Here is a 17,196-nt window from a genome sequence, read left to right as displayed (position 1 = left end):
ATTCTATTTTTCAAACATGTGGCATGGAGGGGAACGCAATGATATGAACACTGTGTCCTGTTTTGAGCATCTTATCTCATTGCCTTATGCTGTCTAATCTTACTTTATGTGAAATCCATCTCATGTTATCACACCTTCATCTCATGCAGACCTACCCGTGTCCAGAGGGCGCTATGAAGTACAGGCAGCAGTGGACTCGGTTGTCCGGCATGGACCTGCGGTTCACTCTTGATTCGGCGTTCAGGAAGTCTTCGCACTTGCTGTCAATGTAGTTTATGACTGGCTGCCAACTGCAAAGATGGAGAAAAAGATATCAGGCAGAGAAACAAAAAAAAAAATCAAAGAACGTATGATCTATTAGGAATTTGGAAAATTCCCTGAATATGCCAGCGCGGCTCACCAGTTACTGTTATCCACTGCATCTCCAAAACCCGGAGTATCGACGATGGTGAGTGTCAGCTGGACTCCTCCTTCCTTTACCAGCACTTTGGACTGCTCCACCTGAAACACACCAACATTCACACTGTTTGGTACACCTCCACTCTGAATCACAACCAAACATTGGAATCCGAGTTTCTTTCTGCATTTTTGCAGATTCAACATTTTTGTGAATAAAACTCAGTGCAATAACTGTTAAGTACTGAGTTAACCAGTGCGCATGTGTGTAACGCTTTTAGTTCTTTAAGGTATCGACCAAAATAACCCAGTACCCAGTAGTATCAAAACCTCACCAGTCAAATGATACCTGCAATCCATCATTTTTGTGCCCAGATCTAGGAAAAAAATGAAGGAATTGTATGGTTTTGCTCGAAGACAAGCAACTGCAAGCGTTCTTTGATTTAATGCGACGTGTGATTGGACAACTACAGCAGCAGCTACAACCCATACAGCTGTGTTTGCTGCTAGCCACCGGCTCAGATGTCACCAACTCTAAATAGTCATGACAGACTACAGCTAACCTAAAATGCAAATGTTACTAAAACCTACTCAGTATTTTGACATAATATAAAAAGGTTAAACTGCTCTGTAGTGCCTCAGAATGCCAAATAAGGCACACAGTGCTAAAGTAATTCAATATCCAAGAACCTTGATCTCTGCGAGTGGCTCTGCAAAACAGAAAAAGCGGACAAACAGAACCACTCCATCTCACACTTGGGTCACATGTACTCACAGTCAGTCCCACACAGCCATCATTTCCTGCAGCTCGTCTGCTGTTCCCTCACATCGCCGCCGCATACTTTCACAAGGCCATCTAGTTATTTTAGGATGGCCCCTTTAACTCAAACTACAGCCCTCTCGCTCAAACACAAACATTCTTCAGCTTCCACCAACTTTCAGATAATCTGTTCTGACTTTACGGCCGAGCACATATACATCCCGCACCGCAGTCATTTGACATATCTTGGCTTAATTGTGCATCCAACGGGTGTTGTGCATGACATGTTAGCCGTCTCTAAACCAAAATCTGCTATTTCCACCGAAGACAAACACATCGGGAGAAAACCTCAAAAATGCCGTCAGTCGCAACACCATCATTTAAAAAGAAATCTGATCTGGTGGGGGGGGGAAGCGAGAGAGCGACAAAGCATGAGAGATTGTTCTGGAATAGAAATACTCTGACCCAGTCTCTCCCCCTCAGCCTCAGACCACAGCACCCAATGGCAAACGCACTAACTGCTACTTGGAGGAGACCATGCGTGCCCATGCCGTGCTGGCGGGGTTACATTACATTACATTACATTACAGTCATTTAGCAGACGCTTTTATCCAAAGCGACTTACAATAAGTGTATTCAACATCGGTTTTCGAGAGAACAACTAGTCACCAGAAGTAATAAGTGCATGTCCCTACCTCAAACAAGCATCTAAGAGCATAAACCAGAGCCAACGTACAGTGCAGAAACAAAGGAATGCAATAAGTGCCACAAGCTAATATAAAAAAAAATAAGTGCAATAAGCTAGTATGAATACAGTAGATGCTAGGTAAGTGCTAAGCGGAAGGGTAGGCCTTCTTGAAGAGGTGAGTTTTCAGCCTGCGCCGAAAGATGGGCAGCGACTCTGCCGTCCTGACGTCAGTGGGGAGTTCATTCCACCACTGTGGGGCCAGGACAGAAAACAGCCGCGACCGGGTCGATCGGCCGCAGGGACCTCTGAGCGACGGGGCAACCAGTCGCCCCGAGGTAGCAGAGCGAAGTGGTCGGGCCGGGGTGTAGGGCTTGACCATGGCCTGGAGATAGGAAGGAGCTGTTCCTTTCACTGCCCTGTAGGCTAGCACCAGAGTCTTAAACTGGATGCGGGCTCTTACAGGTAGCCAGTGTAGAGAACGGAGAAGGCAAGTTGTGTGGGAGAACTTGGGGCGATTGAACACCAGGCGAGCTGCAGCTTTCTGGACAAGCTCCAGAGGTCTGATGGCCAGCGCCGGGGCTCCGGCAAGTAGTGAGTTGCAGTAGTCCAGGCGGGAGATGACAAGAGCCTGGATTAGCACCTGCGCCGTCTCATCAGTGAGGAAGGGGCGAATCCTCCTGATGTTGTAGAGCAGGAATCTGCAGGAGCGTGTAACCGATGCAATGTTTGCTGAGAACGACAGTTGGTCATCCAGGGTTCACGCGAGGTTTGGTGTGAGTGACGGACCCAAAGAGGGAGTTGGGAGCAAAAAATATTTTCAGTCTTGCCAAAACGGAGTAAATTTAGCACCGAGCTGAGACTGAAACCAGAGTGGCTGTCATGTGACGCAAAAGATACGGCGACATCACTTGATTTGTTTATACAATCCAGCAAATTAATTAAATTAGTAAAAGTCTTTTGAGTGATGTTCGAGACAAATTATTTTGGGAATTCTTTATTGAATCATTACAAGATTTCCTGTGTCGGGAAAGGCTGTAGAGCTGGGTATGACTTCAGGACGGATACCAAAACAATGTTTTGGATTTGTTACTTTGAATTTGTTTCCACAAAACCGTTTTTTTTTTAAAAATCCAACAACAGAAGACAAAGTTGTCAAATGTGAACTTTTTTTTTAAATCAGTAACTAAGCATTAAAGTATATTCCAGACTCTGGGAACAGTAGTTTGATAAAATAAACATAACTCCAGATCCACAAACTTTCACTGGAATGTTTTTCCGCATCTCGTGCCGTTCATAAACAAATACATTTGGTTCATTTCATTGCTCATGGAGTTGGTTCAGTTTACAGACATTCCATATTTTGGTCAGGTGATGACAACTAGCATTCACATGTGCTAGCATGCTAACACGCAAGCCATCCTTGGATGTTCTTGCTGGGATGGTATTTTAGGAATCTTTTTATTCAGTGGAGTTATTGGAGTAGGAAAAAGAAGTTCACACCATATAATAAATCTCAAACAATCTTAAACTACCCTTCAGCAAACCATTCCCGTTTTGTGGAACAGTTTGTACTACGACAAAAGGAACGTTAAATCAAAGTGGATTGTGACATACAGCAATTAAGCTATAAGAGCTTCCACTATCTTGGACCCTCCACTGGTGAACACTGTTTAGACAGCTTGCTATTGGTCAACGGTGCTAATTTGTGTGCCCAAGTTCTTAAAAGTTCCATTGGTTGTGGTGATTCCCTTGAAATTAACCAATTACACAGTTCTGCCATTTAAAATGATGTTGTACCTTTAGTATCGAAAAATATTTCTACTGGTATTTAACCATGTTGATAGTTTATAATATCCAGGGTTGAGATTGCTGCCTCTGCCTCAATACACTGGAGATTAATGGAATTTAGTTTGTGGTGCTCATAGGGCTGGGTATTGGTACTCAATGCCTTTAAGGTATTGACCAAAATAACCCAGTACCCAGTAGTATCAAAACTTCTCCAGTCAAATGATACCTGAAATCCATCATTTCTGTGCCCAGATCTACAAAAAAACCTTTTTGGAATATTTTTACGGCTTTGCTCGCAGCCAATCACAAAAAGAGCTTTTCAATTTAATGCGACGTGCGATTGGACGACTATCGCAGCAGCTACAACCCATACAGCTAGCTCTGAACATGGGGGATGTCCGAGCCGGTGGCTAGCAGCTAACGGTTCAAACAGCTGCAACAGCGCTAACAGAGCCATCAGTAGTAACCACAGTGGGTGGGGGACGGCGTTATCGGCAGTAAACACTGTATGAGCGCCAGTGGGACACACTAGCAGCTTCCATTCACACAATGGGTATCGAATGAAGTACCCTATTGGTATCGGTAGCACTTTAAGGGTGCTAGTATTGGTACTGGCATCGTCATTTTTTTTAAAGAAACCCAGCCCCTGTGCTCACAGCAAAAAAAAAGAAAAAATTGCATTAAAATAAATTTACAGTAACATCTCTTTCAAGAAACGGTGTCCTGGTAACCCTGCATAATTTATAGACCTTATTGAATACACTTTCTTAGGGAATACGGCTTCTGGGAGAAGGCAGTTGTGTGTGCTTTTAATGTGTGGGTGATGCTTGTTTGTGTTAATGTGCAAACACAAGAGTATACAGAGTAAGTGGGAGCCAAATCCTACCGCAAAGTAATTTGATAAATATGTTTTGTGTGTGTACAGTTTTCATAATTTAATAAAAGGTGCAACATACAATATTTAGAGTATTAATAAAGCAGCAAGCAACTATTAGCTGTGTAAAGATATAGTGGAGTAATGTCTACGTGAGCGCATACAGCAGCTACAGCTGCTAACACCGTTAGCAGTGTTGCCGTTGTTTGCTCTTTTAGTGCTGTTAGTTGCAAGTTGCCGACTCAGCTGTCGCCATGTTGAGAGCTGTTTGGACACAATAGAAATGCTCCCAATCTTGTATATAGCACCTTTAAACAATGTTTTTCAGCCTTATGGTTCGTTCACACCAAACGCGGTGCGAATTATTCGCGCAAGTAGATTACATACAAAGTCTATGCACAGACGCGATGAGACTGGAGTGACGCGAATTTGCGATGGTGCGATTGACGCGAATTTGCATCGATCGGCAAATCACCCCAAACGCGCGAGTTGAAATTTTTCAACTTCGGCGAAAAAATTGCATGACACTGTGGCGCTATAGCCTATCAGCGTTGAGATGTTTCTCCTGTCATCACTGACGTCCTGCCATTGTTGAATCAGGAAATAAATACTGTAGCCGTCTGTGTTCACCCAGGGCTCTACGATACCTCATATCAATAGAGACCAAACTATGTGTATAAATGTGTGTGTGTAAACCATATGGTACAAACAATGAATAGACGCTGCCGTATTTACGTCTAGATGACGTTATTCTGAGTGTTGGTGGAGCTGCTACAATGTTAGCATAGCCTAGCACCGATCGATCCGAGCTCCATTGAGAAGACAAGTACAAATCGGCATCATTACGTAGTTATTTCGGAGTCCCTTTTTGCCGGTTTATTGCCGTTAAATCACAGCCAAATCAGTTTATTTTGGGTTCATACAGCTGTAGTAAACAGCGACGTATGGCTTGCTAGACACAGTGAATACACCTCGATAAAATCCACGGAGCTCCTCTGGACAATGCTATGAACCCAGACATGACGGCGTTTAGTTTCCCGGGATATCTGTGACTTCCACAACACATACTAAGCAGAAATAGAGGTTATTTTTTACATGGTCAGTGGCGGACTGCGGTCAAGTCAGCAGACACTCAGATCTCCGTGGTCAACTCAGCAGACACTTAAATTGTAGTGCACCTATACGCTGAAACTTACGGTAAACGCAACCAAACGGCACAGGACGGGAGCGAGCGAAAGATTTTGCAAAGTTAGCGGAAAGATTAACGTGAAAACTTCCGGTTTTCTACAGACGAACATCCGGTTTTCAAAATAAGATGCCAACAAAGTATACATATTGCATAATGAAATGAGATTAAATGAATTATATTCCAATAAGTATAAAAAATGATACCATCATCTCGTGAGTTAAAGGGAAAATACACCTAAATTGTGCGTAAAGTGTATTTATTCTTTGATTTGAGGGTTGCTGGAAATTAATAATACCTGACTTACAGTCAATTAAGATGTTTTACGAAGCAAAAACTCTGAACTGAATTTATATCTTCAAATGGCAAATTTCTGAAGTTTTGAAGGTGCTATGAAAATGTTTTTCTCAATAATTCCCCACAATGACTAATGCATATATGTTCAGGACAAAAAAAAGGCTAATATCACAATATTTGAGCTGCTACAAAAATATTTTTCTCAATAATTCCATACAATGACTGATGTATATGTAATCAAGGCATCGTTGACTCCACCCATAGAGAAAATTTGACACTTTTACTGTACCAATTAAGAGATATTTCAAAGTAAAAGTCATACATTTGAATTGAGAAAATATCTAATAAATGGATATTTGAAGTGTAATAAAAACAGTTTTCTCAATAAGTCCAGACAATGACTGACATGTATGTGTTGAGGACATCGTTGACTCCACCCACACTGAAAATTAGACATTTTTACTGTCCCAATTAAGAGATATTTCAAATTAAAACTCATACATTTGAATTGAGAAAATATCTAATAAATGGATATTTGAAGTGTAATAAAAACAGTTTTCTCAATAAGTCCAGACAATGACTGACATGTATGTGTTGAGGACATCGTTGACTCCACCCACACTGAAAATTAGACATTTTTACTGTCCCAATTAAGAGATATTTCAAATTAAAACTCATACATTTGAATTGAGAAAATATCTAATAAATGAATATTTGAAGTGTAATAAAAAGTATTTTCTCAATAAGTCCAGACAATGACTGATATACATGTGTTGAGGACATCGTTGACTCCACCCACACTGAAAATTAGACATTTTTACTGTCCCAATTAAGAGATATTTCAAATTAAAACTCATACATTTGAATTGAGAAAATATCTAATAAATGAATATTTGAAGTGTAATAAAAAGTATTTTCTCAATAAGTCCAGACAATGACTGATATACATGTGTTGAGGACATCGTTGACTCCACCCACACTGAAAATTAGACATTTTTACTGTCCCAATTAAGAGATATTTCAAAGTAAAAGTCATACATTTGTACCAAGAAACGGGTACATTTCTGAATATTTGAGGTGCTATAAAAACTATTTTCTCAATAATTCCACACAATGACTAATGCATATAAGTTGAGGAAATCTCTGACCACACATATACAGAAAATGAAAAATCTTTACTGTGGTAATGAAGAGATTTTTTTAAAGTAAATTAATTAATTTGTTCCAAGAAATATCCAATAACTGAATATTTGAGATGCTATAAAAAGAGTTTTCTTTATAATTCCAGACAATGACTAGTGCATATGTGTTCATGACATCTCTAACTATACTAATACTGAGAATCAAATATTTTTACTTTCCCAATTAAGAGATTTTCCAAAATATAAGTCCTTCTTTTGAACGTTCAAAAAGTTAATTTCTTAATATTTAAGGTGCTATAAAAAGGGTTTTCTTAATAATTCCAGATAATGACTGATGCATATCTGTTCAAAACATCTTTGACTCCACCCATACTGAAAATTAAACAATTTTACTGTACCAATTAAGAGATATTTAAAAGTAAATGTCATACATTTGTACCGAGGAACAGGTAATTTCTGAATATTTGAAGTGTTATAAAAAGTATTCCCTCAACAATTCCAAACAATGATTGATGTATACAGGTGCATCTCAATGAATTAGAATATCATCGAAAGTGTGATATATTTCGAGTGTTTAGGCTATGGCTTACAGCTAATAAAAAACCCAAATTCTGTATCTCAGAAAATTAGATATTACATAAGACCTCTGAGGTTTAGGTCAGGCGAGTTTGCTGGCCAATCAAGCACAGTGATACCGTGGTCATTAAACCATGTATTGGTGCTTTTGGCAGTGTGGGCAGGTGCCAAGTCCTGCTGGAAAGTGAAATCAGCATCTCCATAAAGCTTGTCAGCAGAGGGAAGCATGAAGTGCTCTAAAATGACATGGCTCCCCAAATCATCACTGACTGTGGAAACTTCACACTGGACCTCAAGACACTTGGATTGTGTGCCTCTCCACTCTGCCTCCAGACTCTGGACCTTGATTTCCAAATTAAATGCAAAATTGACTTTCATCTGAAAAGAGGACTTTGGACCACTGAGCAACAGTCCAGTCCTTTTTCTCCTTAGTCCAGGTAACTTAGCTCAGGCAACTTAGCCCAGGTAAGACACTTCTTACGTCTCTGGTTCAGGAGTAGCTTGACACAAGGAATGCGACAGTTGTAGCCCATGATACGTCTGTGTGTGGTGGCTCTTGAAGCACTGACTCCAGCCGCAGTTCACTCCTTGTGATTCTCAACCAAATTCTTGAATGACCTAAACCTCAGAGAGAATCTATGGGGTATTGTCAAGAGGAAGATGAGAGACATCAGACCCAACAATGCAGACGAGCTGAAGGTCGCTATCAAAGCAACCTGGGCTTCCATAACACCTCAGCAGTGCCAGTCTCATCGCCTCCGTGCCACGCCGCATTGATGCAGTAATTCATGCAAAAGGAGCCTCGACCAAGTATTGAGTGCATACTGTATACTGTACATGGACATACTTTTCAGTAGGCCAACATTTCTATATTAAAAATCCTTTTTTTAAATCGGTCTTATGTAATATCTAATTTTCTGAGATACAGAATTTGGGTTTTTTATTAGCTGTAAGCCATAGCCTAAACACTCGAAATATATCACACTTTCGATGATATTCTAATTCATTGAGATGCACCTGTATACATCAATCATTGTTTGGAATTGTTGAGGGAATACTTTTTATAACACTTCAAATATTCAGAAATTACCTGTTCCTCGGTACAAATGTATGACATTTACTTTTAAATATCTCTTAATTGGTACAGTAAAATTGTTTAATTTTCAGTATGGGTGGAGTCAAAGATGTCCTCAACACATACATATCAGTCATTGTCTGGAATTATTGAGAAAATACTTTTTATTACACTTCAAACATCCATTTATTATACTTTTTCTCGGTTCAAATGTATGAGTTTTAATTTGAAATATCTCCTAATTGGGACAGTAAAAATGTCTAATTTTCAGTGTGGGTGGAGTCAACGATGTCCTCAACACATACATGTCAGTCATTGTCTGGACTTATTGAGAAAACTGTTTTTATTACACTTCAAATATCCATTTATTATACTTTTTCTCGGTTCAAATGTATGAGTTTTAATTTGAAATATCTCCTAATTGGGACAGTAAAAATGTCAAATGTTCAGTGTGGGTGGAGTCAACGATGTCCTCAACACATGTATATCAGTCATTGTCTGGACTTATTGAGAAAATACTTTTTATTACACTTCAAATATTCATTTATTAGATATTTTCTCAATTCAAATGTATGAGTTTTAATTTGAAATATCTCTTAATTGGTACAGTAAAAATGTCTAATTTTAAGTGTGGGTGGAGTCAACGATGTCCTCAACACACACATATCAGTCATTGTCTGGAATTATTGAGAAAATACTTTTTATTACACTTCAAACATCCATTTATTAGATATTTTCTCAATTCAAATGTATGACTTTTACTTTGAAATATCTCTTAATTGGTACAGTAAAAATGTCTAATTTTCAGTGTGGGTGGAGTCAACGATGTCCTCAACACATACATATCAGTCATTGTCTGGACTTATTGAGAAAATACTTATTACACTTCAAACATCCATTTATTAGATATTTTCTCAATTCAAATGTATGACTTTTACTTTGAAATATCTCTTAATTGGTACAGTAAAAGTGTCAAATTTTCTCTATGGGTGGAGTCAACGATGCCTTGATTACATATACATCAGTCATTGTATGGAATTATTGAGAAAAATATTTTTGTAGCAGCTCAAATATTGTGATATTAGCCTTTTTTTTGTCCTGAACATATATGCATTAGTCATTGTGGGTAATTATTGAGAAAAACATTTTCATAGCACCTTAAAAACTTCAGAAATTTGCCATTTGAAGATATAAATTCAGTTCAGAGTTTTTGCTTCGTAAAACATCTTAATTGACTGTCAGTCAGGTATTATTAATTTCCAGCAACCCTCAAATCAAAGAATAAATACACTTTACGCACAATTTAGGTGTATTTTCCCTTTAACTCACGAGATGATGGTATCATTTTTTATACTTATTGGAATATAATTCATTTAATCTCATTTCATTATGCAATATGTATACTTTGTTGGCATCTTATTTTGAAAACCGGATGTTCGTCTATAGAAAACCGGAAGTTTTCACGTTAATCTTTCCGCTAACTTTGCAAAATCTTTCGCTCGCTCCCGTCCTGTGCCGTTTGGTTGCGTTTACCGTAAGTTTCAGCGTATAGGTGCACTACAATTTAAGTGTCTGCTGAGTTGACCACGGAGATCTGAGTGTCTGCTGACTTGACCGCAGTGATGGAGGACAGTTGAACGGCTTTCAGGGCGATAAGCCACGCCCCCTCTCCGGCATGTCCAGCGTGATTCATGCGAATAAACACAAATAGTCCCCGGTGAGACCGGTGGCGCGAATGACGCGAATAGGCGTTTGGTGTGAACACGGCATTATAGCATAGCAAATAAAAAATTGTAAATTATGTGTCATCAAATTGTGTTATTTTCTAGTTTAGCCTCAGCATGCTATATTTGTGTGTGTGTGTGTGTTACGTTTCATGGGAAAATTCTTGCCCTGCTACTGACCCCATCAGGCCTCAGGGAAAATACTAGGACTCTCACCCAATACGCTGTTGTTCTTAGTCCCCCCCCCCCCGTCACCTCTTATAATCCATCCCTGCCTCAGTCCTCAGATACACACTGCCTCTCTGTCCACCTCCTACTACAACCTGCATCCCTCCCTTGTCCCTCCTGCCCTCAACCCTTCTCGTCCACGTTTTAGTAGTTACACTCAGTATTGTCTTCTTTTCCCTTCTCCCTTTTCTCCAAACTGCTTCTCCTCCCTCTCTCCGTCCTCTGATCCCCACTGCTGCTCGAGATGCAGCCTCGATCCTCCTCCGTTTGTCGTGACCATAAAAGGACAAAACCAGGCCCTGGGGCCTTGCTGGTTCTTTCTTAGTTCCTCCATCCTTCCCTCTTAGTTCCTCCATCCTTCCCTCTCTCTCTCCTAGTTACTCCATCCGTTGCTCCTCTTCCTCTCCAGAGGACTCCATCTCTTGCTCCCTCTCTCCTTTTTCTCTGTGTTATTTAACCTTTTACCGCGCATGACGACTAGGACTGGTCCAACCACTGTGGCTTTGAGGCCCGATAATGTTTTTGTGCTAACTATGTACGCAACTTGACATATAGTCAAACTCGCGAGTGTAATGCTGCAAAAAATCTCCTTGCGTTTGGTGTGAACACAGCGTCAGAGTTGTTATTCTGTCTCATTTGTGGCTCTATTTTTGTTATTGGATGGAGCCATTCTTCTTCTTGCTTTGGCACAAATAAACGATATTCCAGTTATTTATCCTGCCTTCTAAGCTCCGATTGGCTGGTTGTTTTCCGACCAGGGAGAACAGCCGGCAATGAGCACGACACTGCAACTAGTTTGAATTGTTGAGGTCATCGACGCATCATCAAGTAGCATAGACTGTATATAAGAAGTGGACGTCACCCATTGGTTTGTGGACTGTCATTTTGAAGCCTTGAGTTCGGTGATTTGGCCATCGCCATCTTGGCTTTTTGCAACCAGTGAACGGAAGTGACTATATTTGGACTGAGGAGGAGCGACCTGTCAATCACAGTAAACCCGCCCTAAAGCATACTCTGCTTTATAGTCTGTTTGACTCTAAATGGACCATCATTTTCTAAATGAACATCATGCTGTATTAAAGAAGACTTGAAACTAGAGACTGAGACCATACACTCATGTTTACTGAGGTAATAAATAAAGTGAGAAGTAGAGTCACCCCCTGATAGACATTAGAGAGAATGCAGCTTTAGGACACTTCCGCATTGGTTTCACTCGTGAGAGCCGGAGGTTGCCGCCATCTTTATTTATTTATTTGGAGGAGGTCCATGTCTGGTATATTTCTTTGGTTGATGCAATTTGCTGGTGTGTTTTAAGTGTTTAAGTTGGTGTTTTCATGTGGTGCTTGTGTGAAACTCCTACGCTGCTATCTTTGGCCAGGATTCAAAATCTCAATGGGATTATTCTGGCTAAATAAAAGGTTAAATAAAACAAAATTAAAAAAATCAATGTATATGACCTACTTACAGCCTTTATTGTGACACGTGAACTAAAGTTGAAACTCAGGGTGTGACGCTGAATGAGTCTGTAATCGAGAAACCTCACCTGCACTGTCTTCTTGATGCGCTGGGAGGGCCCTGGGTAGTCCTTTGAGTACAAGTCAGTCAAGAACAGAGAGTTGATGAGAGTCGACTTCCCCAGACCAGATTCACCTGAGGACGGACATTAAAAAATGGAATACTTTTAAATATATAAACAAACATGATGAATTTAACGCCGTCTCCAGCGGCCTGCTCACCACATGTTATTCACACGCATAACTACAAGCACGTGCATTAAAAGCAATGCACAAAAGCATGAAGAGCGCAGCCACTCCAGAACGTACACACTGCATACGCCCTCTCACACACATACACACACACACAACGCCGTGATGGATGGCTGAGCATCTGACTCGTGTCTCATGACAAGGCATCGGAGGGGTGTTTGGTTGGAGGGGAGGATGGCATGCTTGTCCTAGCAAGACCTCTGACTGACTTCCAGTACACAGTCTGCTTTTCAGCAGCCACTACTCAGAAAATGTGTGACCAAAAACACCAAGCAGGGTTCATTGCGTAATTTTAATAGTAGGAATTATGGCCAATGAGCTCCCATTTAATGCTTTAATTTTTTTAATAAATGAAAAACGTCCTTTGTTTCCCTTGCCGTATTGAAAACGTACCGAACTAGGATCCCAAAATCTCGGTACACACTGAACGGTGGACTTTTTGACCCACCACGCCTTTATTGATTTATCCTGATTGATGAATCCCCCAAAAAAAGAATCAAACTATTGTGTAGTCTAAAAAAAAAGCCACATTAATCAAGAGTTCCTAAAATCTGTCCTCAAAATCCAATCCAAATAATTAACGCTGAACGTGGGAGGCTGATTGGTATGGACCTGCCCTCAGGGGTGTTTTAGACCACTGCAGTGATGGAGAGAAGCAACCATCAAACCAGGGGCCTTTTTAAACTACAAATCCTCCACTCGCACAACAATGAAAGCTCACCATTCTGCAAGGACAATTCAAATCCACAGTCCAACACATACACACATTTTGAACCCTCAAATTTGACACGCTGGAATGTTTTGCATTTCCGCTTCATAAATGACGAAAACAATAACAACTTGATTATCAAAACAGATGAACAGATCGCTTTGGCTCAAACTTTTGCTATTACCAGAGTATGGAACCCGCATCTTTCTGCTCTCTCTTTTACAAAAACAGACGTTGCTTTGAAGTGACGGTTAATATGGTAAGAAGAAGAATATATTTTTTGACTTTTAATATATGCAATCCAACGGAGACAATTGCTGGACTCAAAGAAAAATGTTGCCAAGCTATCAATATTGCTTGTTCCAGAGCAGAAAGTTGGAGGTTTTCCATCTCATAATGATGACCAGATGTTAATGTAATTGGTGACAGAGATCCAACAGCTGACAGGCTGATGCCATATTTGGGTCTTCTCAAGGTTCTCCAGATTGAGTTGCTTTCCTGTGACGTTAGCATGAAGTAAAATTATTTTAAAAAACCACACTTGCGGCAAGGCTACAACATTATTAAGAAGATGCTAGAACACTAAATGCAATGAGAGTACTTTTTTGGTCAATATTGAGGTCACGATTATTCATCGACTTTGGAAACATCATGCATTTAGAATGAAGATTTTGTAGCCTTCACATTCAAAAGATAAATGCATCAATCTGGTGCACTTTGAGAGCAAAAGGAAGAGGCTACATCTATGAAGAGGTGCCGTTAAGCGTCACCTTCAACCCAGACCATTTCAAGCCAAACCTAGAGCTGGTTGCGGCGCACCACCATGGTCCAGCCAGCGCCGGGGTTCCCACAAGGGTATCCTCCCACACCAAGTGGCCGACCCTGACCCGCAGAAAGCACTGTGCTTTAAACTAAAGGAAGTACACTGGATTTAAGACACAAGACAAAACTAGAGTGTCAGTGCCACAAGGTTGGTGGTGTTATCCCCTGCTCCTCCTGTCTGACTGTAGAACCCCAGCAGCCCACTCTTTAGGCCTAGAAAGGGGTTAAATGCAAGAGGTCAGATTTAATTTATGTACCTGTATGTATATGTCTATGTCCACTGCATAGACATTCCTTATTATCAATCTCAAATGAACTGACAGGAAAAATTACAAGCAGGCAGGCGGGCTCTGCAGCGGGTGATCGTAACTGCCCAGAACACACCAAGAATCAGTGATATCGGTGAGTTGGCAATACCCACCGAGCAACAGCTTGTTCACCCTGCTGCCCTCTGGCAAGAGATTCAGAATAACGGCTACCGTATCACCAGACTACAGAGCAGCTTCTCCTTTTGTTTTTCTTATGTAGCATACAGGGACTACAATTCCCAAAGAGTGGGTCACAAGATATTTAATAATGGTCAACAAATACATTTGCAGAATTTCTTCCATAGTCCTTTCTTGAGAAGTATTTAAATCTGCTGAGCCTAATGAGGGAGCCTGAATGTTGGTATTCTGATAATTCTATCGGATATGAAAGGCTAGTGTACATTCAGTTTGTTTTACTGAGAGCAAATTTAAAAAAAGAATGAGACAGCCTGTTAACTCCTAAATGCATTTATTTGGTCAGTATTTAACTTGTGTATATGTTTTCAATAACACATGCACGAACACAGTTGTGATTTATCAAACATAGCAACTGAAATAGCTGGTGTATATATCACAGAATATAGAACATAAGGCCTGTTGTGAATTGCATTGTGATGGTTTACCCCCCCACCCAAAAAAAAGTTTGGCAAACACTGTTGTAGAATGACAATAAACGAAACCCTAAAATGAGTGTCTTTGTGTCACGCAATTTGTTCTTAGGTGTTGCAAAAGAAATCTCGATCTCAATGAGACTTCCCGATAACTAGCTCAAGTATTAGTGCAATACTTTGTTATGCTATTGTGTATAAGTTATTAGCAACCAGCGAACGCAGAAATGAACTCAAATGGACAGTGCAGCTGGAGCACCGCGAAACCGACAGCTTTATCGATGCTAACTCAGTGTTGTGCACATTTCCGAACATATTGAGAACCAATGCATATTAAATATAGAAGTGTCTAAAGAGCAGAAGCAAGACTGACTGTGAGAGACAGAAAAACAAACAAATAGAGGGGCTTTCCCATGGGATTCTTGACATTCCTGTCTCTCAGCCCCGAGGCAGCAGCTGGCCCCCTCACATCCTGACTGGCCTACTAACTAGCACACACACACACCTAACAGGCATGTGTGAGGCCTGAGCCAGAAAGTGTGAAATGAGACATCTGGGGAACACACAGGCATAGAGGTGGATGTTAGAAGAGTTGTGTTTGCCGAAAGCCAGACTGTTGGAAAAGATAATTCTCCATTGTTGAAGGCTAAATGGGACTGGCTGGAACAGAGGGCAAAGGTCAGTGTTTTGGCAAAGATAAGGATCTGCAAGTCCAGCAGTGTCTATGCCAGAGTTAGAATCTGACCTGACCTGTGTCAGCACTCCGTCTGACAGCGGTCGCCCACGTTGGTTACAGGAGCATATGAGGGACCCGATTTCCATTTTTGGGGGGGGGGCTTTAATTGGTGAGTGAGCGTTCTGCTGTGATCCACCAAGCTTGAGACTAAATCTGACAGAATCGGCACATGCTGGGTCACAGCAGACATGTGCATCTCAAAATAGAGACGGCGTGAACCGGAGCAGAGCGGAGAGAAGAAGAAAAAAAATTTAGAAAGGAGAGGGAAAGACTGGCCTGTGGTGGTTTGACTGAGCATGCATGAACATGCACATGTGCACGACCCCATCAACACACACTAGTGTTGTGCCCAAAGGCAACAAGGAGTCATCGCGAAGCAGGCTTGTAAGCAAGCTGCTGTCCAGCTACAACATGGACGGTTTAATACTAAACTGACCACAGACCGAAGGCGGAGATCAGACTGAAAAATTGTGAACTAGAGACTTTGACCTCATTCTGTAACTTTCAACTGGCCTGCTTAGTAGAGATGCACTGTTTGCAATTTCTGTCTTTCTTCAATTCAAACTATCCCGAAGTGAACCTTTAAAAAAATCAAAAACGACATCCTTTTGTTGTAGTCATCTACAGTGGTTATTTGCATTAGAACACAGCTGAAAAACCAGCCAGCTTCCAACGGTGGCCCACCGATCAGAGCATCTCTACTGCTTAGCGACGAGAAATTTGGAGTTTCTGGGTGGCATGATGTATTCATGGACTCAACTTCAAGACTTCTTATGGTAATGTTCCTGTGTCCTCTGTAATGAATATTGAACTTCTGAAGAACTGACAATGATCAAATATGTTTCTTGCTCATCAAAGACTATAAAGAAGATCCCAAGTTAGGGATGAGTATCGGTACCTTGAGGGTATCAACCGAAACAACAAAGTACTGAGTAGTATCAAAACTTCTCCAGTCAAACAATATTGCAATCCATCACTTTTGTGCCCGACAAATTATTTGTTTTTGCTCGCAGCCAATCACTGCAAGCGTTCTTCGATGTGATGCGACGTGTGACTGGCCCACCACCGCAGCAGTTACAACCCATACAGCCGGGATCGACTGCCTGCACACAGCTCTTAACACCAACATGTCCGAGCCGGTGGCTAGCAGCTAACGGTGCTATCACCGGCTAACAACGGCAACAGTGCTGACAGAGGTAATCATTTAACCTGAGGAGGAACCAGAGGGTGGGGCGTGAATTTCTGCTACAATGCGGTGCCGACACTTTCGATCAGGGGATGGCGTTATCAGTGGTATGGTGCTAACCAGTGGGACACACATAATGGGTAGTACTCTATTGGTATCAATATTACCAGGTACAGGTATTGATCATTTTTATACAATACCCAATATTTTATCATGTTGAAGAAGGGCAAAAGGGAAGAATTGTGCAGCTGTATGTCTGAAATGATGGAATTAAGATATAAGTGTTTGAGAATTCTGTTGTCTTCAAGGTGACACAGCAACATCTTT

General features: G+C 40.9%; 1 protein-coding gene across 4 annotated transcripts in view; it reads right to left on the bottom strand.

Annotated features, from left to right (window-relative positions):
* LOC142931452 (septin-7-like) overlaps positions 1–17,196 on the bottom strand; it is a 62,465-nt gene that overhangs the window by 29,162 nt on the left and 16,107 nt on the right. For all 4 annotated transcript variants that reach the window (XM_076075378.1, XM_076075385.1, XM_076075390.1 and 1 more), the window contains 3 exons: positions 12,278–12,384; positions 401–501; positions 156–290 (listed from right to left, as the gene is read on the bottom strand). In XM_076075378.1, coding sequence (XP_075931493.1) covers positions 156–290; positions 401–501; positions 12,278–12,384 — 343 coding nt within the window. The remainder of the gene's footprint in view (positions 1–155; positions 291–400; positions 502–12,277; positions 12,385–17,196) is intronic.

Source organism: Anarhichas minor, unplaced genomic scaffold (genome assembly GCF_050575085.1).
Source record: "Anarhichas minor isolate MPS153535 unplaced genomic scaffold, ASM5057508v1 ptg000005l, whole genome shotgun sequence".
NCBI classification, from domain to species: Eukaryota; Metazoa; Chordata; class Actinopteri; order Perciformes; family Anarhichadidae; genus Anarhichas; species Anarhichas minor.
This window is presented reverse-complemented; position numbering and strand designations above follow the sequence as displayed.